The sequence below is a fragment of the Carya illinoinensis genome, chromosome 5 (genome assembly GCF_018687715.1).
Source record: "Carya illinoinensis cultivar Pawnee chromosome 5, C.illinoinensisPawnee_v1, whole genome shotgun sequence".
NCBI classification, from domain to species: domain Eukaryota; kingdom Viridiplantae; phylum Streptophyta; class Magnoliopsida; order Fagales; family Juglandaceae; genus Carya; species Carya illinoinensis.
This window is the reverse complement of record NC_056756.1, coordinates 7,091,446-7,100,614: the sequence shown is the minus strand read 5'-3', so window position 1 is coordinate 7,100,614 and position 9,169 is coordinate 7,091,446. Positions and strand designations below refer to the sequence as shown.

At 31.3% G+C, this 9,169-nt stretch overlaps 1 protein-coding gene and 1 non-coding gene across 2 annotated transcripts; both read left to right on the top strand.

The window, feature by feature from the left end:
• Positions 1–271: 271 nt before the first annotated feature.
• Positions 272–6,739, top strand: LOC122309041 (glucan endo-1,3-beta-glucosidase 7-like). The gene is made up of 5 exons (XM_043122391.1): positions 272–450; positions 591–1,258; positions 2,895–3,227; positions 3,543–3,828; positions 6,441–6,739. Exons 1-5 carry the CDS (start codon positions 378–380, stop codon positions 6,467–6,469), a joined length of 1,389 nt encoding a protein of 462 aa, XP_042978325.1. The 5' UTR covers positions 272–377; the 3' UTR covers positions 6,470–6,739.
• Positions 6,740–7,336: 597 nt separating this feature from the next.
• Positions 7,337–7,408, top strand: TRNAE-UUC. Its single transcript has one exon. It is a non-coding gene; the product is annotated as a tRNA-Glu (tRNA).
• The last annotated feature ends 1,761 nt before the right edge of the window (positions 7,409–9,169 follow it).

The window sequence follows — 9,169 nt, the reverse complement described above, 5'->3', positions numbered from 1 at the left end:
GAGCTTCGGGGCTCCCCCGCGTTTTCCAAAGCAATATTTTCTGCATTTGACGAGGTAGAAACACAGCAATTACCGTGTTCTACAGTCTTGACTACTCTCAACTCTCAAGGCCCCACTCACTCCCAGTCCCCACTCACCCTATCACGAGTCGTCTCAAGGCTCCACCTATGGTCGTTTGAAGAATTTTCAAACTCAAAAACACTGACGCACGCTTGCACCGAACCCCTCTGCTCTGACGATCCTACGATTCCTACACCTATATATTCCCCCACCACCTTCCGCCCTTCAGCATTGGCAGGGATTATCTTCTTCGTCTTTTTAACATATATTATCATACTTTCATTCGTCGTCATAATTACGAATTACTGTGTGCCGCCATGCCAACGGTCTTACCGCTTTCAATGTTTCTCTCTCTCTCCCTCTTCATCCTCTCCACTTTCAACTTCGCAGGTTAGCTCTCTGATCTCTCACGCATACGTACGCTATCATATTTTCTACAATTTTTGTTTTATTTCAGAATTATTGCTGGCAAAGTGCTGAGTCCTTCTTAACCTCTATATCACCTCCATGTGTGTGTGTGTGTGTTTCAGAGTCCCAACCATTCATTGGCATCAACTACGGCCAAGTTGCCAACAACCTTCCACCACCTATGGCCACCGCGAACCTCCTGAATTCCACCACCGTCGGAAAGATCAGGCTCCACGGCGCCGACCCCGCCATCATCAAGGCCCTCTCAAACACCGGCATCGGCATAGTTATTGGCGCCACCAACGGCGAGATTCCAGCGCTGGCCTCCGATCCCAACGCAGCGATGCGGTGGGTTAACTCGTACGTACTCCCCTACTACCCTGCCAGCAACATCATCCTCATTACCGTGGGCAATGAGGTCATAACCTCCAGTACGGATCAGGGCTTGATCTCTCAGCTCCTTCCCGCCATGAAGAATGTCCAGAACGCGCTCAAGTCGGTTTTACTCGGCGATAAGGTTAAGGTATCAACGGTTCACTCCATGTCCGTGTTGTCTCAGTCCTACCCTCCCTCGTCCAGTTTTTTCAATCCCGTCTACCAGGACACCATGAGGGGCTTGTTGGAGTTCCAGAGGGAGAATGGCTCCCCCTTCGCCATCAACCCCTACCCTTTCTTCGCTTACAAGAGCGATCCCAGGCCTGAAATGCTTGCGTTCTGCCTGTTTCAGCCCAACTCAGGACAGGTCGACTCGGGAACTGGAATCACATACGTGAATATGTTCGACGCTCAGGTGAGTTTTTAAAAGCTACGTTTGGACACTAAAAATACTTCAAAATATCTCAGCTATTGTCAAGAAATTCCATTACTATTTATTATTATTTATTATTTATTATTATTATATTATATTCTATTATTGTTATTATTTTTATAATTATTTTCAATACTTGTCAACCCTTTCCACGCAAAGACAACCTTACTCTGCTGGGCCCAATTTGTGATAAGGTTGACCTCTGAGTCAATCAAGGGAGACATGGCAACAAGTTAAGAACCTTAACTTTTGTCCTTACCCGATGCCTTTCCACAAGTCTACCAGGAGCATAATATGCTCCAACGTAGCCGGCCTCATAGTTTGCTAGTCGTCCATATCTGCCAGCTAGTTGAATGGAGTAATTAACACTATTATGACTGACTTTTTCAAAAATGAAAAGCAATATGCAGACTCTCTAGATGGCTGAGCACAGCGTTTAGGCATCGTTTAATGGTGTAATAATTTATAAATAGTAATAAAATTATTTAAATTAAAATTTTTATAAAATTTTAAAAAAGGAAAGAAAAAATTTTGAATAAAAAAATTTATAAAATTAAAAGAGGATTAGAATATAATTTTTATTTTGAGATTTAAAAATATTAAATTATTTTTTATGTTTTATTTAAAAGTATAAGAAAATTATAATAAGTAGTTAATAATTAGATAAAAAAATTAAAAATTAAAAATTAATAATATTTAGATATTATGATAAAAAGAAATAAGATCAGATGATTTTCAAGAATTGGTCCGTCATTTTTCTTGCTACTAATTAATTATTGTGGCAAATTTGCTCGGAACCTGACATGATTTTTAACAAACAGTGCTTGACCAACTTGATAAAGACCTTGTATGTTACTTTTTTAGTTTCAGAAATTTTTTAGTTCCAAAAAGATTTTAAAGGGTTATGTTTATAAATTAATATGATTTGATGTGATAAATTAGATTATAAAATTATTTTTATTATTAAGTATACTTAATATATCATATATTAGAATTATGCTAATTTATAAATTTATTTTTATATAATTTTTTTTGTGAGTAAATCACTTTCTCTTTTTAGTTTAGTTTTTTTGTGTGCACTTATGGTTAGTTTGTTTTGTTTTGATTAAAAGACTAATGTTAAATATAGTTTTAAAGTGTAAAAAATTCACTTGCTGTTTTTGAAAAAAATGAAATTTATTATTAAAAAAATCATTTTATTATGTGAAACTCAGATGTATAAATTTTACCAAAAAAAAAAAAATGCACAAAATTTATAAATTATAAAATTAAAAATATCATTTCTCTCAATACTTAACTTGTCGTGGAAAGCATATTATTTTATGGATGATAATAGGCTTACTGTCTTTTTACCATCCCTTTACTATTATAGTGCATGTGAAATTTTTATTTTTTTATTATTTTCTTTTAAATATTTTTTTTAATATCCGTAATAATTAAGAAAAAAAATTTAAATATAGATATATCTATATAACTTACTAATATTTATTTTCTTAATTATTAAGTAAAAAATAAAAATTATAAAAAATATAAAAAACAGTATAATAATAGTATAATAAGAGGGTAATAAGTTTACCACTACTCTTCTTATATCGTAATTAATATGACAAATGTGCAGTTAGATGCTGTGCGGTCTGCTTTAAATGCGATGGGATTCAAGGATACTGAGATTATGGTTGCTGAGACCGGTTGGCCGTACAGTGGGGACATTAATGAAGCAGGACCCAGTGTTGAAAATGCCATGGCCTACAATAAGAATTTGATTGCCCGCCTAAGATCAATGGCTGGGACCCCCTTAATGCCTGGAAAATCAGTGGATACGTATGTCTTTGCCCTGTATGATGAGAATTTAAAACCAGGACCGTCCTATCAGCGAGCTTTTGGACTTTACAAGCTGCCTGATCTTACCATGATCTATGATGTTGGCCTTTCAAAGATAAATAGTAGCCAGGTGAGACTATACATACATATATATATATATATATATATGTATGTATATAAGTTCTATCAATTACTAAAGTCCTGTGCTGGCGGACCTTATTTTTTGTGAAGAGCAATTACTTGTGTTCTGCAAATTATAAGTGGCATGTTAAATCGTTCAATTTTTATTTTAGTAAGTATAAGATAATACGAAATCAATAGGCATTTGTATGCGCGCGGACATGGTGATTTGCAGTCAACATAATTATTTGTGTCGTATGTAACAATATTAATATTGGTTTGAGTTTTTGTCTCATGTCCTGATCATCATCATCATCATCATCAGACTCCATCGCCAAACCAAGTGACTCCATTATCACCAAAAAAGCCAGGAACAAGCTGGTGCGTTCCCAAGGCTGGCGTTTCTGATGCTCAACTGCAGGCAAATCTCGACTATTCCTGTGGACAAGGTATTGATTGCAGGCCGATCCAACCAGCAGGCGCCTGCTTTGAACCGAACACATTATTGTCACATGCTTCCTATGCCATGAATCTCTATTACCAAACTGCTGGGAAGAATCCATGGAACTGCGATTTCTCACAGTCGGCAACCCTCACATCCATTAATCCTAGTAAGCTCGTTTCCAACATTCAATCCTGCATTTATATATGTCCCTTTTTCTTGCGAAAACTATATATATTTAGATAAGTCGTATGTGTGTTAATGGACTATATGTGGCGGACTTTGGAATACCTTGCCCCCCAAAGTTTTTTGAAAATTTAAAATATCCCCTAATTTTTATTTATATTTTTATAAATGTAAAAAATGGTCATTCCAAAAAAATTATAATCCTTAGAATTTCAATATACTTAGAAATGCTCATTTTCAATTTTTTTTCCTATAGTCTCAAAATTTTATATAATTTTTATATATTATTTATTTTTAGAATTGTCTCATCACTAAAATTAAATTAAAACTAAGTTTAGGAGAAATAATAAACTTATTAATATAAAAATATAAAAAAAATCATTTAAAATTGATGATCTATATGAAATTAGTTGAAAAGTTTTATCCTTTATCACTTCATTAAGTAAGAATAACTAATAAATTTATTTAAGGTCTCAATTATAATATTATATATTTAATACGATATGAAAATATCTAAATTTTATATGATCATACTTGATAAACTAGTTTATATATTAGAATGAAAGATAATATTTTAAAAGATCATATGATAGTTTTTACGAAAATAAATGCTAAATATTTCATTGTAACAATAATAATGGATAAATATTATTTCAAAAATATAAAATATATATTAAGTTATGTTTTTTTATTATATTGCTATGTATATATAGCAAATATTGAGATAATTTTATATATAATTATATTTTTATGATTTTTAATTTCTTTTTATTTTATATAAATATATCATAAAGAAAAATTATTGGTTAATTATTGGTTCCGCCACAGTATGCGTTGTCAGCCGCATGCACGCATATCGTGTCGTTGTTGGGTGTGTAGGATTAGGATTCCGGCCAGTAGTACTTCTAACCCTTAAAGTGCACGCACGTAAAAGAATAATCCTCATGGCCCAGTCATGGGAAACATAAAGCAGTCAAGTTTCTATTATTCATGTGATCGATAGACTTTTAAAGAAAACTAGGCGTGGTTCTTTTTCCGGCATCAGTGGCCCTCTCATGTACATATTTGAAATAAAAAGAGAATGATCAGCTACCTTTAAGTCGTTTCTCCTGTCGTATGTTGGTAAACGAAAATTTTTTTTATCATTGTCACACTTTACACATTATATTTATTTTAATTTTTTTTATTTTTTTATAATAAATATGTAGTGTGTAGATAATAAATAGAATAATTTAATTAGTTTAATAAGAATGAAATGAAATAAAAAATAAAAAAATAAAAAATAATATTTTAATATATAAAATATGTAGTATGGGATGATGTGTAGTATTACTCATTGATAAATTGGTAATAACTTCTTGGGAGCTGTTACTCTGTTCCAAAGTGACACTTTTGCTAAAAAGAGAAATAGAATGTTATATACAATTGTGTAATGTGTAAACGTTATGCAATCGTTTTGAAAAAAAGTAGGATATATAATTAAAAAATTATTATTTTTTTCATGTAGATTTCGTATTAATTTATTTTTTTAAAAAAGATTACGAAATGTTTATATAATCACGATTATAAATATTATTTTTATTTAAGACAAATATAAATGATCAAACTATATACGTTTTAAAAAAGTAGACCACACTTCAAAATGTTCTAAGGTGCTTGCAAATTAAAAGGAGTATATATATTCTGGATGTAGCTCAAAATGGACCCATAGATGCACGTTCTCTTCACATCTACAATGGCCTTTTGTTTCTGAGATCTGGCTGTACTATATATATATAATTAATTACAAGTTTATAATATGAGTAATGCTAAGTATAAACTTTAAATTTACAAGTCTTCAAATGTACAAGTTTTGTAAAAGCTTTTCGTAAAATTGTAGGCTTTGTTTAGAAAAAGTAAGTTTTTCACCCTTTTTTATAGTATGATCCATTTTTTTTATAAAGACTTACGTGAGACTTATGTATAATTTGGTATTTTTATATATCATTCTTCTTAAAATATATATATATATATAGCATGGGCCGTACATGGACTTTTATTTTTTGACGCTTTAAATTTTAAATCAACTGTGTTTTTGTAATTTTTAATTTTCCTGATAAGACTAGTGTTTTAAATACTGTACGGTACGGCTGGTATATATGCCGTACTGGCCACTAATCTGGTATAAGTATTTTACGGTTTTACCTGTTTCGTACTGGTCCAAATACCGGCCGGTACTTCAGCCTTTACTTTTTTTATTTTTTTCATTTCTTCAAATTACAAGCTCATGTTTTATCCTCAATTCAGACCAGATTATTTATAATTTATATATATGTATTTATGTATAATTTATTTATATATAGACTATTATTTTAAAATATAATTTCAATATATATATAATTTATTCATATATCGATTATTCCAAAACGGTACATGAAACGGTACCGGTATTAAAATATTTCGTTCAAGTGTCTTGACCGGTACGATATCTGGTATGGTATTCAAAACATTGGACAACACATTTTATATGTAGTTTGTTTTGTCATTTGCTGCTCTTTGAATTGTTCTGTTCTTCTACTATTTGTTATTTCTAATCTCTCTCTCTCTCTACTGTAGGTTACAATATTTGCAATTATCCTGGTTGATGCATGTACCTGATCATCAAAAGCAGCGTAATGATCTCATGATTTAGAATCCTAGAAACCAAGACAATAATTAAACATATCATGTTTGTAAATGATATGTCAGTGTGCTACTATACTACTTATTTTGATCTATTTCCTCTTGTGATGGAGTACGTACGTACTTCTTTTGATCTTTCTTATCGTATTTGTAAGTTTTGATCTTCGTCATCTTATTATGATGAAGTAGTACTTAATATCATATATACACGTACTTATGTTTGGTTTGAGAAATTCGTGTGTTATTATAGCCCATGAGCTCAATTTTTCCCTACCTTCAACGACTTTACATGTCCATGTCCAAGTCCATCCCCCCACACACGCATATGTATGAGAACTATGCTTAAAAAATCCAATGATTTTATTGCATTTCTTAACATGAGTACTTTTCACTGAGGCGATTGATTCATTGATAAAAAATTATATCTGTCATCTCCATAATTCATGCCAACATGCGATTTATTATTTTTGTCTTTCTATTTAAACACAAATGCATATTGATATATAAATATATATATATTTAAATGGAATAATAAAAATGATAAATTATATGTTGATATATAGTTTGAGGATTATAAGTAGCATTTTTCTTCATCGATGATCCCCGTTTCCCATCTCTTTTGTTGCTTTCTGTGGAGGATTTGTGATTGGGCTCGGTTGGTCTAATCGGGTTGTATTCGCTTTTGGGTATTGTTCGAGTTGCTCGATTTGGGTTCCAAAGGCAGCCTTCTTTCGTGGAAAAGAATCCGTAAAAAGCCTTCTAGATCTGAACGGCCCAAGAAAGGCCTCATAAAGAAGGTTTCATTATCAAATAAGAATTCATAAACGTATTCCGTTGTCGTCCAGCGGTTAGGATATCTGGCTTTCACCCAGGAGACCCGGGTTCGATTCCCGGCAACGGAATGTTGCCCCCTTTTCCATTTTTCGAAAGAAATAACTAGCTACCAACTATGAGAGCCATTATCTTTCGTAAGAAGTGCCATGGGTTTACTTCTGAATGGCTCTGATACATATACAACATCGCCTCAGAAATGTTAGATTCTACAAATTAAGCCGTTGATTGGATGGTTCTACTTCTACCTAACGAAATTGATATACAGTTACTTAAAAAACAAGCACAGAAAAGATAATAGGTATACAGACAAGATAAACCTGGGCTTTCAAGCTTGTTGAAACATTCCAGTGGACTGGTTCCTATGAAGTAATCTGGAGGCTGTGTAAACCAATAATTATTTCAAAAAGTAACGTTAGATAGAGTTATAAAGTATATAAGTATTGTATATTTTTTTTTTATAAAATAGTGGAGTCTAGTATTATTATTATTTTTATCATGTGAGTATTATTTATTCTTTTTTTTTTTTAAATATTGTGTGATATTTGCGTATTTCACTAATGTAAATATTATTTTTTATTAGAGAAACAAAGTGCGTATTGTTGCGTATAAAATTAATTTTTTTAATAATAAATTTTATTATTTTTTAAAATAAATCTGCAATACTTATATAGTCCGTAACTGTATGTAATATTGTTATAATTATTCTATGGCGGCTTCAAACTTCAAAGGCCAAAAGCAATAAAAAGCGTGTGGAATCAATACTGTAGCTAGCAATGTCTGACCTCTTCTTCTAGTTGATTCTGTCCATTCCATAATATTCTCTGCGTCAATAACGACAACAACAATAGGATGGGTTTCGGACCTGAAAAGAAGGTGGTCTTCATGCATGGCTACCCAACTTGCAAAGTGGGTTCTCACTTCCAAGTTCCATCTCTTCTAAAATTGACTCTTCTTGTTCCACCCCCACACACCAATATGGCTGTGTGCGCCCACAATGAGTCATTGCGGATCCTTGACTTTTGTTCCTAATTATATATCTGTGTTTTAGCTTTTCAATGTTTCATAGCTACAAATCCAAAGGAATAAGTTATGAAAATCTCCTTCAACAACATTGGAATGGTTAAACGTAGTGTCTCTTCTTCGATTGTGACCAACTCCCTTATTTGAAATGTCTGTCGATCAGAATATGAGATTCCTTCTTTAGCACTCTCCTCCTTGACTCAACTAAAAAATATGGATTCGATTCAATTTATTAGATACATTGCTAGTTTATTTGTTTTTATTACTAAACTATATCTCTCAGTAGATAAATAATACTTGCAGTTATTAAATACGTAAGTATTGTCCATTTATTTTAAAAAAAAAATAAGTAAATATGAGATTAAGATAAAAAAATTAATTTTTTAACAGTGAATCTCACTCTTTTTCAAAAGGAATTATCAATATTTGCACATAACATGACTGTATCTAGTATTATTAATATGAGAAAATATATTTGCAACTGTAAATTGTGTAACTGCCGCATAATCGTTTTGAAAAAAATAAATAAAATATGATACATACATAAAAAAAATTAATTTTTTAATAATAAATCTTATTTAAGATAATTATATGATATTTATACACTTTAAAGTTATATATTAAAATTTTAAAATAATAATAATAAATAATAAATATTTTAAATTTTAAAAATAATAATATTAAAAAATAATATTTTATTTAACTGTATCCAGACTTATTCTAAATAGTGAGGAGGTTGATGTTCGTTGGAATTTAAAAAGTTGTATTGCATGAAATTTAATACTCGTGTAAGATTAGTTGAATTAGAT

Bases quoted from the DNA above. Each gene is read 5' to 3' on its own strand.
- LOC122309041 (XM_043122391.1), top strand. From the start codon at position 378: ATGCCAACGGTCTTACCGCTTTCAATGTTTCTCTCTCTCTCCCTCTTC. The intron at 451-590 runs GTTAGCTCTCTG...TGTGTGTTTCAG, and splicing joins CTCCACTTTCAACTTCGCAG to AGTCCCAACCATTCATTGGC. The intron at 1,259-2,894 runs GTGAGTTTTTAA...ACAAATGTGCAG, and splicing joins TGAATATGTTCGACGCTCAG to TTAGATGCTGTGCGGTCTGC.